General features: G+C 39.8%; 2 protein-coding genes across 3 annotated transcripts in view; both read right to left on the minus strand.

Annotated features, from left to right (window-relative positions):
• The window catches only part of LOC132912852 (uncharacterized), a 28,130-nt gene extending 13,472 nt beyond the window's left edge, over positions 1-14,658 (minus strand). Inside the window, exons 1-3 of the mRNA XM_060970630.1 lie at positions 14,395-14,658; positions 10,405-10,705; positions 9,573-9,667 (exon numbers count right to left, since the gene is read on the minus strand). Coding sequence (XP_060826613.1) covers positions 9,573-9,667; positions 10,405-10,705; positions 14,395-14,441 — 443 coding nt within the window. The 5' untranslated portion in view covers positions 14,442-14,658. The remainder of the gene's footprint in view (positions 1-9,572; positions 9,668-10,404; positions 10,706-14,394) is intronic.
• A 450-nt stretch (positions 14,659-15,108) lies between these two features.
• Positions 15,109-18,676, minus strand: LOC132912715 (odorant receptor 13a-like). 2 transcript variants are annotated; one of them, XM_060970396.1, is made up of 7 exons: positions 18,336-18,676; positions 17,437-17,745; positions 16,770-17,056; positions 16,239-16,338; positions 16,076-16,180; positions 15,796-15,945; positions 15,109-15,687 (listed from the first exon to the last, which is right to left on the minus strand). In XM_060970396.1, the coding sequence occupies exons 1-7, from the start codon at positions 18,495-18,497 to the stop codon at positions 15,631-15,633; spliced, it is 1,170 nt and encodes a 389-aa protein (XP_060826379.1). In that variant the 5' UTR covers positions 18,498-18,676; the 3' UTR covers positions 15,109-15,630. The 2 variants fall into 2 exon arrangements, with proteins under 2 accessions (XP_060826379.1, XP_060826378.1); XM_060970395.1 differs by having other exon boundaries at positions 16,704-17,056.
• Positions 18,677-19,434: the final 758 nt, after the last annotated feature.

The following is a 19,434-nucleotide window of genomic DNA, read 5'->3' on the forward strand; positions in this document are numbered from 1 at the left end:
ACGACAATTATTGGTTCTGTGTTTCGTAGTCGGAATAGCAGAGTAATTTCCTTGTTCGTGATCCTTTATTTCATGCTTCGAAAGAAAGTTTTGTAGAATAAGGTTATCGTAGTGAAGGAACACAGCTGTAAATTCGATTTTCGAATAACGATCGAATGCTCCGATTGTAAGTTATTTGCATTTACGATCTCGAAATTCGCAAGAGCGAGCCAATAAGAAGAAAACTGGCTCGGCCCTTAAAAGAGTAAACCAGTAGCTTCGCGAAACTCGGTTGTTTTTATCGGCGTCGTCGACTCCCGCGGAGCCGAGCGAAAAAGCTATTTAAAGTTTCGCCAAGATAACCGGCTACCTTTGTCCGTTCAACGTTTAACCCGTGATCTGTTGCATTCTGTTTTTCTCCAGACACGTTTATCTACGAAATAATTCTAGTTAAACACGCTGTTGACGAGTCAATATGTTTAAAAAAAATCAGGGAAAAGAAAGAAAGAGAAGAGAAAAGTGTAAACTGAGTCGAAGGAAAGACCGACAGAGATAAATAAAAAAGGCGGTAAATACATTTTACGAGAATTTGGGGATTTTTCTACTGAGAAGTTTGTGCCATTTTCTGACCTTCCGGAAAGGTTAAAAGCTTTCGTCCAGGTACAATAGGTCAAATCTATCGTGCATCAGCTTTTCTGTTTTAGAATTACGCATGGATGACTCAGATCTAGTCGTACTAAATTTACTCGTGTCCGAGAGTATTCTAATCTCCACTGAGAAAAAGCGAAATCAAAGAGCGAAGCTGATTCAAAAAACAATTCGCTGAGAAGCTTTTTCGTTTTTTCAGAGTAATTAAAATACCAATGAACGATATTAACATACGTACAAACAACACCTACGCTTTTAATCTAATAAATTATATAAATTAACGACAATTCGTAACATCTAATTATGTTTACTAAAAGAAATCGATTCTGATAATCGTAAATCTTGAAGCAAACAGAAAGGATCAATTGATTTGTGTTAATTAACGAAATTCAGGCGAAAACCTGAGGAAGTCGTTCGTCAGAGGCTTTAAAGTTGTCGAGTGGCTCTCGTTTTCACCGGCGGGTGCAGAGGAAACGAAAGCTAGCTCTCGTGTTTGCCGGATATTACGCTGGCGAATGATGTCGAAATAAGAATCGATCCATCTTCTATCTATTCGTGCAATGTCAAGAATATAGGAAGATTTCTCTCCAGACTATGACTATCTCTAGACTCTAAGATTTTAATAAAACAATGAATATGTTGATTAATCGTAATGTAAAAGAGAGTCCCATCTAATTGAGAAAATGCTCCTTTCTTCGATGCCGACTCGATGCAAAGACCAAGCTATGACTTTTAAATCTCATACATAGCCATACCGGACTCGATCTTTTGGCACTCCTTGCTCAACGAGTTCTTCTTTGAATTTCAAATTCGAATAATTCGGAAGAACCTAGTCGGTCGAAGGAATTCCGCTGGATAACGTTTCTTTAAATTCAACCGGCTGATTGCTTCATCGGCCGGGATCCACAGATTCTTCGTAATCACGCGACGTTTAACGAGTCGTCGACCCACACCACCCTCGGTTGCGCGAAAGCCTCGAATTCGAACGGAGACACACGCGGCGGCGTTCACGCGATTCCTTGTAACATTAGACACCGTTAGACACCCGCTCCGGTGAATATCGACCCTCGATTACTGGGTCACTGGGAGCACGACCGCGAATCAGCGTGAGAGCTCAGAAATCCGCGAGCTGTTGCAATTTTCCATCCCAACGAGGATAAGAAGCTTCGCCGAGCACCGTTCAATGAGAACTTGATATTTTTCTAAATATTTCCCAAGACTGATAGCAAACCGAAGAACCGAATCTACCGAAGAATTTTACTTTCAAAAATAGTGTAATTTTCGAATGATTCGGTAATACTTTCATACGATTACCAGAATTTGATACTACGAAAATGAAATGTGGAGCCTGATAAAAAGACACTCAAATACATTTTATAGCCTCTGTACATCATATCTTAAAATCAAATCTTCTAAGAACGAGATTAGGTACGTCTCAACAACTTTGCTACAGTTCGAGGGAAAAATGTTACAGTGCAGAATGTTTGAGTACAGCTCCTCCGCCAAAGTCCTAGTTTACTCCGCTCCAGCCACTCGGTTCTACGACAATTCAGAGCTAAGAAGATTTCATGTGTACACGGTTTACGATAGCTTTTAAACCGGACATAACTAACACTCTGCAGCAGGTGGGCGTAAACCGGCGAAACGACGCAACCGGTCGACAAACAGAAACTGCGAAATGCAGGTCGAATTGAATTTGCGAACCAGACCGAGATCGTAATGACTGGGAATCGAGAGTGTGGTCGTGGTCGAATTAAAGCTTCTGCAAGGCTTGCAGGGAGGATTGAAACGGGAAAGAGTAAGGAACAGACGACGTGGATATGAGAAAGAGAGAGAGGGAGAGAGAGAAAGAGAGAGAAGCGGTAGCGAGCGGCGGGGCGAAACAGAGAGGAGGGAGAGTGTTCTATCGATCAATCAGCCATAAGTAATGCGGAGCTTTTGATCGGTTACCGTTTCATTGCGGATGGGAAGAGCGGCACGGCATGCTATCGCGTACGAATTCGGCGACTTAATCACGTTAAACGCCCGATGCCTAATGACGATGGTTCCTGATCAATTGACGGCCAACGAATCATCCAGCACACCGGCCGTCGGAACATTTCTGTACGGCCGTATCACCATGGGGCCGGTGAACGAACGTTCACCGTGCAAATTGATTGCCCGGCCGCCTGATAATTGGCGAAAATGAAAATGTCGCGTAAACGGCGATGTAGCCGATACTTTGATTTCCGACCCCCAGCTCCTCTTTGACTCAGCCCTATGAACTTTATGTATATGTTACACCTTTACCTTTTCGTCCAATATTTTAACGTTCAAACGTGAATGAAATCTATTTGGAGAAGTGCAACGATTTCTTCTCATAATGAAATTAAACCATTAAAGACCAAACGATAATTTATGTTAATAAATGTTTATATCGTATAAACATTTCAAGTTCTTTAAATTTTATATTTCTATAAGTGAAACATCCATCTTCCCTGATTTTATTATGAATTGATCGTTAGTTCGTATCAGAGAAGAACATGAGTGACGCGCTTAGTGTGTCGTCGGTTTCAAATTAACCTTAACCCATCCCTCGATATTTTGAAAATCGTTGCAAAAGAAGAAGTTGACACAAGGCGCAAAAAGAAGAATATTATGGACACGGCCCGAATTTCCCCTCATCGCGAATTCACCCTGAGTCGAGGAAATCACGCGTGAATTAACGATTGTGCGTGAAAGTGCGACAATTTTCGCGCGACATTAGCCAGTACTGCGTTTATTACCAGAACGTGTCAATTGTAACAGAGTGGGATCGTTGTTAGATCGTAAATTCAATTATGCCCGGGATCGTGCTGGCGCGTTTATTGACGAGAGTACGATTCGCTAATAGGTATAATTAATTGCACAACAAAACCTGAATATCGATCCGGAGGCGCGTGCATATTCCCTGCGTGTTTATTAGACGCGCAACGTGGAAGCCGATCGCACGAAACAATCGTGGAAATATTCGCGGAGATATTCGCGGAGATATTCACGGAGATATTCGCAGAGATATTCACGGAGATATCCGCAGAAATATTCGCGGAAATATTCGCGAAAAATCGGTTAATCAGCCGACGCGTTCCTTTTCGCCGACTGACTTTGCCCGCTGATTAATGAATAAATGTTTCGTGCTTTCCTCTTTGCCTCGGCTGCCAGAAGGCTGATGTTCTTTAAGCCCGTTGTTATAGCCAACTTTCCTCTATCAGCCATTTTTTTACCAGTCGATAGACCAAATAACTGTTATGCAAGCTGAGATTTATGGAACTTGAGGAGTTTCTTTCGTTTCTTTCCTTTTGCGTTGAGCAACGGTGTAAGGTGATGCTCAAAGTCACTTCCTCTGTTTTAAAGAAACTTTGCAAGTTTTCTACTTTTCCGGGATTTTCCTATGTTCTCCATAGAAACAGAACACGTGAATAAAAACACACGAAAATTCATGTTCGCATTATGAATATTCCAACTTGCGTACGTCTCTTTCTTGATTCTACCCAGTAACAATCTGATCGCTGCTAATTCTGCTTACTGTGGTTCCCCTTTTAGTTTTTCTGCCAGTGCAGTTTATTTTCCTATCGTCCTGCACTTCCCGTGCTTGTGATTCATTTTAGTTCCCTGGTTCACCAGGCTATCGACAAACTTCCTTTTCTCCATCGTTCTGTTCCTTTCTCTCTTCCTCCATCGTCTCTATTTTCTCCCTATTTCTTCCTAATTTTTCTTACTTGTTCTCTACTCCTCTACACTCTGAACTTCTTTCTCATAAACTTTTTCCTATATTATTTTCATTTTTATCTCTTTACCGATATAAACTTTTACGTTCTGCTTCATCATGGTCGTCACCTTTTGAAAAATATTTCCAAAACTTGGTCATACCGTCGTTATCGGCGACACTTATTCTTTTCTTTCTAGCTTTTACAGCCGTCTTTGCGATAGTCCGTGTAAACGTTACCGTAACGCACAAAGTCTCGTTCTTTTGTGTTTCAGATGCATAAGAGAGAATTAAGACAGCCACAGGAAGCTCGTAAATTCGTTTATACACCGTTCTCGACGTTCACGGTGTAATTCGCGACACGCAGCAGCGTGCAATCGTAAAAAGCCCGTTTTCCAAGTGCAGCACGGTTGAAAATGATTCACTGGGCGAGAAGTTAGTCACGTAAGGAGCCAAGGAAGCTCGCAGAACGACTGTCCTTCCCAGGGGAATGGCTCAGTTTCGAGCGTAAAAGCGGCAACATTCTATTATTCGCGTTATTAAGCAACGCGAGATTGGCTTTAATTGCGTCAGAGAAGCTCGCGTTTTAATGGACAGTCGCGACTCGAAAACGGCAACCGCTTTGACCGGGAAGTCGTCCCATCCTCTTGCGAAAAGCGACGACGAAAAAAGAGGAGACTTTTATGAGACAAAGTGATGGTACTTTGAACTGAAAGCGATGAACTTGGGTATATTGAATCTTGAACGTTAAATGGATCAAAAGAGGATGGAGTTCAGCAGAAAACGTATTAATATCGCCAACAATTGGAAGCGTGGAAACGTTTCTTCGATTTGAATATCGTAAATTAGAAATAAACCTTTGGTTTATCGTTTGGGCGGCCAAGTTACATGGCAAAATTTAGCCATTTTGTTATATGTGTTGCGTACAATGCCAGCTTTCGAGTCTGATACACAAATAAAAATGAATAGAAGATAGAATGCCATCGCGTTTTATCGTTCGATTTCACGAGATTACGAAGCCGTGATATAACAAGGCATGGTTGCTAATATTCGATGACACGGACAGCCTCGAATTCGACGCGAATCCTCTCTTTACTTCCAACTTCCTATTTCTTACTACTTTATCTCACGAAAACGAAATAAATGTAGAAAATCAAGACCGAAGCCCCATAAAGATTAAAAGCTTGAAAGAAAATATTTATATGTATACGAATTTTTCACGGCTCAATCTACCAAATTCTTCACGCACAGACCCATCACCATAGCCAAATGTAAATCCTTTAATCGTAAAGAACCCTAAAACCACAGGACATTCGAAAACTTTCCCGTAAAAATGTATATTTTATGAATCGGTCCATTAGCGGGAATTTTTACGCGGACGCAGTCCTTGCGAGCTTTTAGATGCGCTTTAATTTAAAGGGTGCGCGAGATATTTTTCAGGAGGCGCCGCCATTAGCACTACTAGGATAAACACAACGGATGAGAATGGCGGATCGGTGACTGCGTTAACGTTTTGAAAAATTTCCATCCCTAAATCCGTCATGACGAGGCTGTATTTTCGGTTCGACTCGCGGCAAGGAAACACGAATGGACGATGTCGGTAGCTTTATCGTACCAAATCGTAACAACCGGAACAGTCGCGACACAACGCATATTTTTGCCTAGGCGAGCAACGAATTTCCGTGGCACTTTTAATAACTGCCGGTGATCGTATAAACGCGGATTTATAGTATTCGGTCGCGGGGATGCCGGCCGATTCTACTGGACGTGCGTAAATCTGTCGTTTCTTTTTCCCGACCGGTCAATACGGAACAAAGAATGATTCACGATGCCAGTTATAGATGATGAACAGCTTAAAGACACTCCTCAATGATAGAAACGTTGTTTCTTTTTAATGCTTCCGGGGACGGCACTTTCTTTTTAGTCTGCGCTGCGCGGGAAAGAATCGGTCGTCGATGTTGATCGACGTAGGATCTCTCGGAGTAAAATATTTATTTGATTTAAAAATAGAATGGTGTCAGTGTTAGAATATTGTTCAAAGTAACGACGAATCATCAACTTTTTAAGGATGGAAATTTTAATAGTTACGTAACAACGTAATTATGTACCTGTGTACGGTAGCTCGCGATACAATAACTCGTAAACATACAATAGTTAAAACGTTTAGTGGAAATATAAAAACGACATAGCTCGGAATATGTAATTCAAAACATTTTAAGGACGTAGAATTATCCATCAATGGTAGGCACACAGAGTTGTCACGAATTTCATTCACGGTTCAAAAGGGAACACGTAGATACGGAACTTTCTTCGTCGGCCCACTTAACGATTTTACGTCGCGAACTGACAGAGAAGCGGCCCAAAAGAGGAAACGCCGCTCGAGCTGACCGATTCGCTTATCCGGCAATACATCAAGCGAACTTTCTCGCGATTCTTCGTGCACGTGAGCGAAAAAATCCATGCAGAGAAATACAACGAACAGATACGTTGCTGTCGTGAAGCTTTCCTTCGTCGTTCTCTATTCCCACGGAAAGACGATTTTCCCCTGAAAAGTGCTCGAGTTACAAATGCAGATCTATTCGAACACGACGTTGTCCTTGGAGAATGTCAGAATCGTCTGACGACAGTTATTTGTCAATAATTTCCATTATACAACAATTACTTTATATCACGGTAATTCGTTTATTATTTTTATTTATCACTTCGTAATAAATGATATTATCGACAAGATTCGGTATCAAACAAGAAATGGGACAACGACAAAGTGATTTACGAAGACACGTTAAATTCGGAGCAACGTGTTTCCAAGGGGAATTTTATGGTGGTCTTGCAGTTGGTTTTACACGGTCCAAAAAACCACGAGCAATGGAACAATTTTCCGCGGATCCATCCTCGTTTCGGTTACACGTACGAATTTCAAAGTGCCGATAAAACTTGCGTGGAACGACTGGTACGCGGCAACCGTGCGTTTTCCTTCGTTCACCGATGAAACGACCAAAAAGAGATAGAGAGGAGGAAAAACAGAACGAAAAGAGAAACAAAAAAAGAAACACAGAGGAAATGGCAATCGATATTTCTCGTGAACGGTAAATACAATTTTTACGAGTGTTCCAGCGCAACGAAACTTCTCTGCTTTTTATTTTTACACCAAGCTCAAGGCAATCCGGCGAACGTTTAATACAGGAATAAAGCGGTGTTTACGAGGGAAAGTGTGAATCGAAGATCGGGGGTGGATCTGTAACGAGGGAAAATTTGTACACATGGAACGTGTCTATTTCTTTAGAAGTCTATTTCTTCTTACTTTAAAGTATCTTAAATTAATAAAGTATATTTAAATAACAAGATCTCGTGTTTTACATTCTACTATCAGACGCCATTTACTATTGAGAATTAATTATTCATTGACAATAAAATGTTTAATCTACAATATTTTAAGAGTTTTATAAGACATCTATAATATCTAGAGATGAAGTTAATATAAAAAGAAAGTTAATAAAATGATGGAAATCGAACTTTAGAGGGTAGTAATTTGAATATTGTCGGAAGAATCCTTCTAAAAATTTCAATAACCTAAACACTATTGAATTCCTACGTTCTTCCCCCATTTATCGTACGATACTTGGGCAAAACTGAAGAAATTAAATTGATCAGCGAGCGAAACGTTGTCATGGGATGAAAGTGCGAACGAATATTGGAACGGTGCTCTGCAAGGGAAAAGATTCTTACCCAGGTAGAGCAATGCTTATACGTCCGCCTACGATTGCGAGTCACGGGGCACTGAGCTTACAAGACACATCCAGGCCAACACGGCGCTCGCGAACCTCACGACTCCTAAACTCGACTTACACGTTTACCTACCCCCTTCCAACGGCGTCAAACCACCCCTAACCATCCCGTCGACGTATAATATTTTCACAGCTACTGGACGCGACCTCTTTACTTTGATGTCTGTTCACTGATTAAAGACAATTTTGTCTAGTGACACCTAAATTTCCAGTTATTCGATGACTCTTTCATTTTTACAATATAAAACCTTCGAAAAGGATTTCTTTAACAGTTCGATGTTTGATACCAAAATCTATCTTGTAAAGCAAAAGGAAATTAACAAATAGTGACGACATTGATAATGACGCATTAAAACACATTGCAAGATAACAGTTACAATCTAACAAAAGGTCGAAAGAAGAATCAATTGCATAAGGTGGAAGCTATTATCTCCAGAACAGATTCTATTAAGAGTTTCCTCGGAACTAGAACTTATCCTGTTGCAACAGTGTTCGAAGAAAACGATTCCACAGTTCAAGATAAAGTCAGGTCTCGGCTAGTGTTATTTAAAATCAAAGATTCCTCTTCCCAACTTTACCTCTTCCTAAACGGAAAGACCTGCGATTACCATTTTCAATTAACCAACGCCGGTTGCTTCGGCAAACTGGAGGCCAAGAAAAAAAGTATAACGAAGGGGACGATAAACTTTTCATTCCAATATAGTACGACGTAGTACGACAGAAGCGCTCGTCGATAACGATTTAGGAATGGATTCTTGAAACCCTATAATCGCTGGAATGCGAACAAGACGCACAACAGAGGGATTACATTGTCAACTTGTCAATCCATCTAATCATTGATTTGACTGGAAAGAGGCGAATGGAAATTAAGACGACCATCGACACGAAACAACTTTATCGTGCGAAAATGACGAAGAAAATTGACCCGACAGCTGGACCTTGACCGACAACCACCAATGTCTTGATCGTCTATTGGCGTATAGCTCGTCGATGCGCCTCGTTTCGCGAAAAGACGCCGCGAATGGCAAGATTCCCACACTTATCAATCCAGATGCGCGTTATCGCCACGCTGCTTCGCATCTACGTTCAGTTGGCTTCGAGTAAAATTCACGTGTTTGCTCCGTAAGCCGAGTAATTGGATCGTAGAATATTTAACGTGATACAAACGAATATGTGAATGTGAATATTTACGGGATTCATCGTTTTCAGCAAGAGATTGAATATTATAAAATTGTTTTCTTTCAAATTGACAGAGGAAATAAGATCCTTTGTCAACCTACCAGCTATTTTTAGAAGATGACTCTTTTACATCTTCGAATCTGAGAAATTTAATCATAAAGTGATATTAAAAACAAAAATTCAACAGAAATGTACTTATCATGTTTTCGTTATATCACTCGGAAGAGATAAAACGAATTATCTTCCATTCTGGTTACCTGACAGAAACACTATAGTTCCTCTCGTTTTTCCTTTCCTCCTCGATCCTAGCGAAAATTCCTTCGCAGAGACGCGGCGTGAGTCCAGGATCTTCCTACGGACGAAAAAATGGAAACATCGTTAACCGTTGTGCTCTTTGTTCCGTTTCTCAAAAACGAATGCACCGAAATCGCACGGAAAAATTACGTATCGTTAACTCTATCGGTCATCGAAATGTCCCGGAGCGATCGAACGACTCCGTTCCCATAATTGAAACTGAACGTGCTCGACGTATAACCGCAACACGTGCTTCGCTTTTAAAAAAATCGCTCGGTCGTTGTCCCTCTCCTCGTCCCTCCTATAATGTAGCCGCGATCGGCTACGGAGCCACAGGGCAATTTAATTAAGCGCCGTCCGAGCAAAAACAGTTTCAATTTACCGGTCGAAATTTGCCGGAGAAACCGGAAAAAAGAACGCCTCTCTCCGTTGCCCGCCAATTAGAGGCCGACCTACCACGGAAATCGTTACCTCGTTCCGAATTATGCGCGTTACCCTTTGATCGTTTGCCGATTTGCCGTTTCCTCTTGGATTCCTAAGCGAGTAAACGTGCCGTGACGCGGGTTATCCCAAAAATAATTCAATTGAACTATATTATAGGAGGGAGAATTTTTGTGGATAACGAATAATCGAGGACCGTGAGATTTGGCGTACATGATATCACACGAAGATTTACAAAAGAATCATAGGATACATACATAATGTAACACATTCAGAAGTCATAAAGTTCAAAAATTTTCATACTATAATTCTTTACGGATGAAATTTTTTAAAAACCAAGAAATAGTAGGATACCTTGGTTCCCATCACGGTGTAGGTTTTTCCTGACGCGCTTTGTCCGTACGCCACCAGACAGGAATTATAGCCAGTGAAAAGAGCGTCCAAGACGGTTTGGCCAAGCGTCTGGTAAATCCTTGCCTGGTCCGCGAAACTCTGTGCCTCTGGATTCGACGAATCGAAGCAGTAATCGAAACCATATTTCCGTGTTCTTTCGCGACTATCTCCAGCTTTGCTCGAAGATACCTTCACGTTTGTTAAGGAAATCCCGTTCGACTCCGTATGAACAACCACCTCTGATCCAGTTAAATTCAGCTCTCTGTATGAAAGAAAAAATATCTTATTACTTGGCTTGCTACGAAAAACAGAAATGAAAAACGACAAAGAACTCGTAGGCTTCTGTACAAAAGCCACAAATTCATTTTTTATTCATTTTATCGAACAGAGAGGCACAAAGATTCTTTCTCCTGCGTGCTTCGTAAAAACATTTTTCCACGTTCCCTGAGTCGAAATCGACTCATCCATGCATATACCATTTACACGAATTGCTTTTGTATTCGAACGTGTTCCAAAATTCTCTCAAAATCATATCGGTGGTCCGATCCTTCCGCTATTTTCCATTAGCGTTTCCGGTTTCCTTGAGGCGCTCGATTTCGTCATCGATCGATCAAAGCACGGTCCATTAACGGATCGTTCAGCCTGTCTTACTAACATCGGGCAATTCCTGCAATTTAATCCTCGCCACGAAACAACGATCCTCGTCCGATTATACCACGAATGGTTTTTCGATTCGGCGACATACTTCCATTCGAATCGCTCGGCAGGTCGAGCAGATGGGATTGCTAATTCGTGGAAAAAGATCTTGGAAGGGGAAACCGATAACACCAAGTTAACTGTCACAAACTTCGGTTCTTCCAGACCAGATTCGGAATTTCCAGAAACATTCGAGCAACTTCCTCGCGCGATTATCAGATCCTACTGCGGAAGATCTATCGGAAAAACGCGTCTGGTAATGTTATCGATGATTTTCGTTCGCGGATTTCCAGCCAGTCCAAAGGTATACTGGATACGAGGGCAACCGATTCGAACCACGTTCAAATGAGTTTTTGGTTTCCCTTCTGTCCTGTTTAACGTAACGCCAGATAAGTAGTAACAGTAGCCTCCATGATAGTTATATTAATAACTTTGGTGTTCTTGCAGTACCGTTTTTATTCCTGGAACACACCATTTTTAGACCTTTTTACGTTACTTCCTTTTATTTTTGAAATGATTTTTTTAGAATTCTTGCACTACCTTTTTTAATTTCAGAAACTCTATTTTAACGTTTCTACATTGCCTTTTTCATTGCAAGAGTTGATTTTTCGAAAATCTCCCGTTCTTTCGTTTATTATTGCAACTATATTTTTTGCGTTAGTATTCTTTTTGTATTCTATTTTATTCTTTCTTTAGATTTCTTTACTAGAGTAGAACCTTCTTTAATATACACACCTTGTTATATTTTTCTGGTTGAGATTTTTTTATGACTTTGTAGCCTCTGAACTTTCCTCGTAATAATCAATCAATGTGGAAATTGTCAAAAAAGTTATTTAAGAACGTGGAATACAGTATGCCAGTCCTGTGTATCACTGGATTAATTAGTGCAACACTGTTTTAATTTTGCACTACTAGAAGAGCGACGATTGTACACACGTGGGTATCTCGCGTGCGTGTGACGCATTCGAGCAGAGAAAGCAGTAAAGTTAAAGGTACTTTAACCCCGGTCCTTGCGTGATCCTATCATGGCCCTGTTCGCTCTCTAATCGTCACGATTTCGTGCCCCGTATCCGCGTTTTTGCGAAATTAATACCTACTACCTGTTCGGTAAAACGCTTTAACTCGTACGAGTTATTCGTAAAGATCAGAAATGATTTCCAGGTTTGTTCCGCCGAAATTGATCTATCTAGATCCTGTGCGATCTTTGTAGCTGCGAATGAAGTAGGTACGAATTGTTGTAGTGATTTTTCAGTAAGTTTGTACGTGACTTAAATTATCTACATATTTTAAATTATCATCAAATTAAACAAATGAAGACATAGTGTGAACAAATTTTACAAAAATATTGTAAATTAGTGAACTAACTCCTTCATCAAATGCTTTTGCACAGTTCTATAAGAAACCTCCGCAGAATTCTACATTTCAACTTTTGTTTCACTACTTTCACCTTACAATTAAAACGAACCTAATCATATGTTTTTCCTACACAAACTCAATAAACAAATCAATTCCGAACAAATAAAAAATATTCGATCCTCGACAATCGTGTCATCGATCCAGTCAATAATTCCGGAACTCTATTCAACTCGGTTCAATACAGGGCCACTTCACATTCGCATCGATCAACTCCATCAATCGTCGATTCGCAGGAAGCTCGTGACAGAGATCCAACCCGCCGATCCATCCGTTCGTGGATAGCCCTTTCATCGTCGAACAAAATGGCCGACCAAACAGCTCTGAATGAAGCGTACAAGCGTACACGTTCAAGGGAAGACCGTTACTCGTTCTGATCAACGCAAAAAGCGTCCAAGAACACATATGGCTCGGTCCAAGGAAACCTCGATGAAGAGAGGAGATCTTGAATGAACCAAGGCAGCGTACGCGAATAGCAGCAGTCCGCTTGTTATTATCCTCTTGGTCCTCTTCCGTTGCGAGAAGGCGCCGCTTCAAGTGTTATTCTCGAACGGATGCTCCTCTCTTTCTCTCTCGCTATTCCTGTTTCAAGTCGTTAAACTGTCTGGCCGTGTGTCATCGGCGTATCGTGCTGCTCGTACGTCACTCCACGGATCGGTCGATCCTTTATCGCGAGAACATCCCCCGGATCGGCAAGGGCTTCCTTAGGAAATTTGCTGCTTTAAATAAACTCAGCGACGACACTCTTCGCAGTGGTCTTACTCGCTGCAAAGGTGGAAGCTTTATTATACTTTATTCGGTTTTATGTTGAATTATCGAGGAGCTTCTTTTTAATCTACATCCTTCATACTTTTTAAACTACATCTTTTAAATCATTTTCGATCTGGTCATGTTTTAAATAAATTTGAGGAGAACACGTAAGTCCTTGTTAACGTGTACAATTCTTCGCTTTTTCTTATAAAACATTAAAAATTTTTAATTCGATAACAGAATCGAAACAGACTATAATAGAGTTAATCATAACGTCGTTAACTTTACATCTCTCATCTCTGCCATTATAATAGCATGTTAATTTATTTATTTATTCAGGATGGTCGAAAAATAAATAAGTTCAGGAGCTTTTAAAAATATATTTACAATAGTTTGTCAATGACCCTAATTTCATTCTCTTCGGCCAAGCTTATTACGTTTCCTAGCCGAGAGCAATTGTTAGTTTGTCTTACTTTCGCGTTCTGGCCTCGTCTTCTAAGTATAGAAACGAGTTCATAAGTAGCGACTCAAAGGCGCACCGCGTATCCCTATAAATCTGCCTCCAGATTTCTGTCCCCGTTCGTTTCTCGCTACGGCCGTCTCGAAATATGTAATTATTGCCGAGACGCGTGTTTCTGTTTGCCTTCCAAACAGACGCCCGTCCATTACCAAACGTTCCTCGTAAAACCGTGGAACGAAAGAAAATTGAATTTACAAAAATGAAATTGCGGTGTATAAGGAAGCAGTAAACCTTGACCTTAAGTTCCAAAGAAACATGTGCATATCGGGAACATGGGGAAAGAGAGAACGTAGCTTCCGTCGATTTTTTCGCCTATTCCTTAAAATACATTTACAACTTACCAACAGAAATGAGTTTAGTGGCAAAAGCAACTCGCAACGTAGAATTTTCAGCTAATATTTTTCATTAGTCAAAGCACCTTCCTACCTTACAGTTTCGTTCGATTTTCAAAAACGCTTCACTTTGTCGCACGCAGACCCAGTCTGTTCGAATCTGTGATTAACTTCAATTACAGTTACAAATATTTTCTGATATTTCTTTTTATCATGCGATTAATCCGGTCTAATACTCACCTGGCAGAGATCGGTCTTACACGAACTGCCACCTTGATATTCGCCATATTGCCATCGCGTGGACAACAATGATTAGCATCAGCTGGCTCCCATCGTAGTTAAGTGGCTTGTATCCGTGGTACGTCCAAGCAAGAGCGATCGAGCGAAACCGTCCAACAGACGACGCAACGTCGAAAGATCGGCCACGTTACATTTTGTACCGTCACGTTAAACGACCGAACGACGATGCACACGGAGAAGAGAAGTCGAAAGGAGCTGTACGTGCACTGGCCGGGTGCACGTGTTGTACTGTTGCGATGAAAATACCCTCGAGTCGCTTCCAAGACCATACGCCGCCGATGGTTTACCCCACCCAGAGAGAGAACTCGGCCGAACTCGTAACATTTTGCCTAAACTCCTGCGGACACTACGCTGCTGCGGTTTAAGTGATGCCGCATTTTCTTGTCGTATCCTTGCTCGCAAATTGTTGCGAGTTATTGAAAGTAAGGAAGGATTACTGCCCTCTATAATAGATACCCTGGATTCACTCTTATTTTGATTATAATTCTATTATTCTCTCCTGAGATAGCTTGGTTATTCGATCGTAATCTTCAGCGTTTGTAAACTTCTTGAGATAGATCGGTACTACTTGAGATAATTAAGGAACCACACGTGGTCTAGTAAATGTAGCGTGTCCCGCGATACGTACATACATACTCATAATAAGCCGGATGTTTGGTAAACACGCTTAAGTAAATATCATGTTAGATTATAAGCACGAGTAGTAGGCGCGTCTAATTTGTTCAATCTATGCGCGTTGTACTACACCCTCTGATTCTGTGAGAAAAAGGAAATAGGTCTCCTTCTTGAAGAAAGATGTAATAAATAAGAAAAGACGTTTTCAAGAATAAATGAGAAAAATAAAAAAAATAATAAATAAGAAAAGATGTTTTCATGAAAGGAAATATTCCATCGATTAGTATTAAATCAGTTATCGTCAAAAATCCTAGTTTATTGTAAGAATTTCTATCTCGATTCCAATTGTCTTTGGATGCGATCTACACCAGAAGATATCCATCGATCTTAAGAACGAGAAAGAAAACACGAACTTTCCGTCGACACTTTGTTTTACACGGATATTTTTAGGCTAGTGGAACGACTAAAGTACTTATATTCTCTGTAAGTTGAGTCATCGTGGGATGCCATCTACAATCGTAAAGCTTGTCGTACAAACATCTACGTTCATTGGTGAGACCATTAATCGCCTTCGGTGGCTGTAAGGACCGTGAAGTATGAGAACGACGTACTCAGAACCTGCAAAACAGGCAAAATTTCATAAGAAAAAGCTTCAGGTGCTCGAGCGAAACGACCATCTCTTTCTCATAATAAATAACACGGATCCTTCAAAAAATTTTTATTCACCGTTGAGAAGCTCTCCAAGGACATGTCATAGAACTTTGCCGCGGTGATTTTGCAGGGAACCCTCGCCCGCGTCATCATGATCTGAAGATTCTGGCTGAATCTACTGCCGATCCATCCACTGCCATAAGCGGAGTCACCCACTGCACCGCTCTATATTATCATTGATCAGTGATCATTTCAATACGACTTTATAATTTAAATTCTTGAAATTCTTCTGAATTTTTAATACAATTTTTCAAACAGCTTCTTTTGTGGAAGCGACTGTAATTTTTAAAATCACCTCGTCGATCAAGCCATTTCCGCTGAAGCTGAACATGAACAGCTCAAGAATGGCCGAGTTCAAGAAGGTCGAATATTTCATCAGGCGACCCTTGTCCTTCATCATCTAGAAAGGTCACTTTTTATCGACGATGCCTTGACTCGTGAGCATCGAACGGACGCACCGAGGTAATCTGGAATCCCGCGAAGCAGATCAGGCCGGTGCTAATGATGAATTGCCCCAAAGCCAGAACATTTATGATCCTTTCCAGTGCATCTGCGTACCTGCGAACAGATTATTCCACGCGAACGTAGAGCAGTATATCTTACTGGTAATTGATCGTCTAGAAAAATGTCTGCGACAGAATTACTAAAAAAAAAAGCTCAATAGATATTATTACAACGACGATTATAGATAGATATATAAACTGAAAATGTTTATGCATTTATGAGAAATTTAAATACACATAATATGCAAATTTATACAAAATATAGAAAATAAATGTTAATATATGAAGCAAATCTTTATTTAGATTTCATTTGATTAATTATATTCATAAAAGTGGGCATTTGCATAAACATTCATAATCTGGTATAAATTGTAATTTAATATAGTTCAGAATAATAGCAACTGATATTGCTCTATCTACCGTGCAACAACATCATACATCCAACAAATTAAAGTGCAAATTCGTGATAGGACAAATGACGCCCACTCTATCGCTTTCTGGTGACGAATCACGTAATTGCTCATGGTAACAGTAGAATTAGGATCTTCTCCACTGAGAGCCTCCAGCCTTTTCCGCAAAACTGCAAACTTGCCCGAACCGTGCATTATTACCACCAGATTGAAACTCGTAGCACCGGCAATCATACTTCCGCCAAAGCCACCCGCTGTTACGTTAAAGAAATAAAGGCACTCAAACACCGGTGATATGGTATGATTGATAAAAAAATAGCCTCGAAACGGAAGTACCCTTTCGTTGCTATCAAACAAGTAAATCTGCAACAGAATTGTGCTTGTTATTATTATTTAATGTTTCATCGAAGGTTATCAGTATATGTAAAATTACACAGATGTAAATCTAGTGTATTTTTAAGTTGAATGAGAGTGTGAACAATCTATCTATGTAAATCAATCTCATTTCGTAACCGGCAGACGGAAATTAACAATATATACAGTACACGTTATAATATTCAGCAAGTGAAACAAATTTGTGCTCAAGTTCCATTTCCTTAATTATATTCATAAAAATATGAATTTGCATAAGCATACAATTTATCCATGAGCAGTTTAAGCGAAGCATTTTCGAACTTTAAAATTCTGTCATTGAGTTCAGATATTTTCAAACTAAAATTCTCCAATTGAATTCAAACGCATACCTCTAAAAACGGGATACACATGAACAGTACAATCGTTATAGCCACGGTACTGATAAAATATTTCGCGAGACGAAAGGCAAACATCGTTTTCTTCGCTAAAATTGTTCGATCTTCGTGAGAGGACGAGATCCAATCCTCTTTCATCGTCTTCACCACGTAGAACATGTCCTTCTGATGGAGCGAATACACTAGCAAACGGACTACACAGAGGTAAAATGCTGTACAAATCAGTGCGCATTCGGTCGCTTCATTCAAGTCATCTATATTGTGAACTACGTCGGCTGTCACCGCGATGGACATCACTACCGTCTGAAAATTCAATCTCTCAATACCATTCTCTTAATTCTGGTGAAGTATTGGATTATTCGGAGAGTTCGTAGCGTTTTGAAGATTAAAAGTAAAAATTAATCGATAATTCTACTTGAACATCAGATACAGTAATGAACGGCAAGAATTCGAGATTAGTCAATATGGAAGGTATTTAACGACATAACGTTCACCAACGTTAACTCGCAAAAAGCTTTTTTTCAAGAAGAAGAAAAAAAAATACTATAGAACCTATAAAAACCACTTGAAACCATTTACCGTTGAAAGATTGTTTGGAAAAGCAATCTTACAAAAGAAACAGGCTGGATATAAATTGTTTAATAAAATTCTAATTCTATAAAAAAAACATTATTTTTAAACATTTTTCTAAATTTCGCTACGAACATACCGAACAAATTAATAAATTATCAACTAACCAATTCTCCACTTTAAATCTCGGGAATATAAATAGCACCGAGACTTCCATTTAACTCGAAGTTAATTCTACTTGATCAGAGCTTACATTTACTGTTTCATTTTATTGCATCCTAATACCTTTGTTAAATAATACATCGATGTATTGCAGCACTTACCAGAAAAAACATACAGAACAGGTGGAATTTCCTAAATAATATTGCTCCCTTGCTACTGTCCTCTGCCAATGGCCAGATGGAAATTATTTTTGCGGTTATCATGATTGGTTTAATCAATTCATCGTACTCTTTACCAGAGAATTGTTGATCACTCATTTCCATGGCTCGATACGAATTTCCAACGAACTTGTTTCTTTGCCAAATCGTATGACTTACGATAAAACAGATTTATTCTAACACGAGTTCCAGCACGACTTCTAGCACGAGTCGCTTGGACAAATGCGACGACAAAAAGTCGCAAAAAATGTCGCTACAGTCTAACGCAAAATCGATCGAAAACATAAATGATAGTTATCCCACTGCGGTAGGAGGATCGTGACAATTCACAGTGATTGAAACTTTATGATAGTTAGATACTTCGTGTAACTTCTTTTCACTGGGAGTGGCGAAATAGCTTACCGCGTGGAGAGATAACTGTAGTTACGAAAATATGCAACTTTGTTAAAACTACTGTATATGATTTTCCTTCTATATTCGATGTAATGTTCTTCCTTTTCTTTTTCCTCTCTCTCCTTTTACAAGTCAAATTGCGGTCTTCGCAAAAGTTTCAGAACACATCTATAATTTCGATGAAATAATACAAAGGACGACACATAATCGTAATTATGATATGCAGAATGTAACTAAAAATGCTGAGTATATTTTTCTTGTACCTCGTGATATTATTTAAAATTAAAATCTGCAATTTGTATTCCCGGTTTTAAAATACGAATGTCATGCCATCTTACACAGAAAGTTAGAAATTTCTGAATATGAAACATCATGTTGATAACCATTTCTATTGATAACCATGAAAGTACAACGGATAATATATAAACGCACATATATATGTATAGATAAGATACAGAATAGATGTGACGTTTAATGCTTTTTCGTGTCTCATGTTTTGAGAATCACTTGATTCCCTATACCATTTTCGTATCGCATGCGACGTTATCGATCCAGTATAGTAGCGATATGTATACCATCATTGACTAAAAACAACATAAACGTGATATTAAATGAGTCTTCGTATTTCGCGTTCTGAAATACCGACTTG

The sequence above is a fragment of the Bombus pascuorum genome, chromosome 12 (genome assembly GCF_905332965.1).
Source record: "Bombus pascuorum chromosome 12, iyBomPasc1.1, whole genome shotgun sequence".
Classification (NCBI taxonomy): domain Eukaryota; kingdom Metazoa; phylum Arthropoda; class Insecta; order Hymenoptera; family Apidae; genus Bombus; species Bombus pascuorum.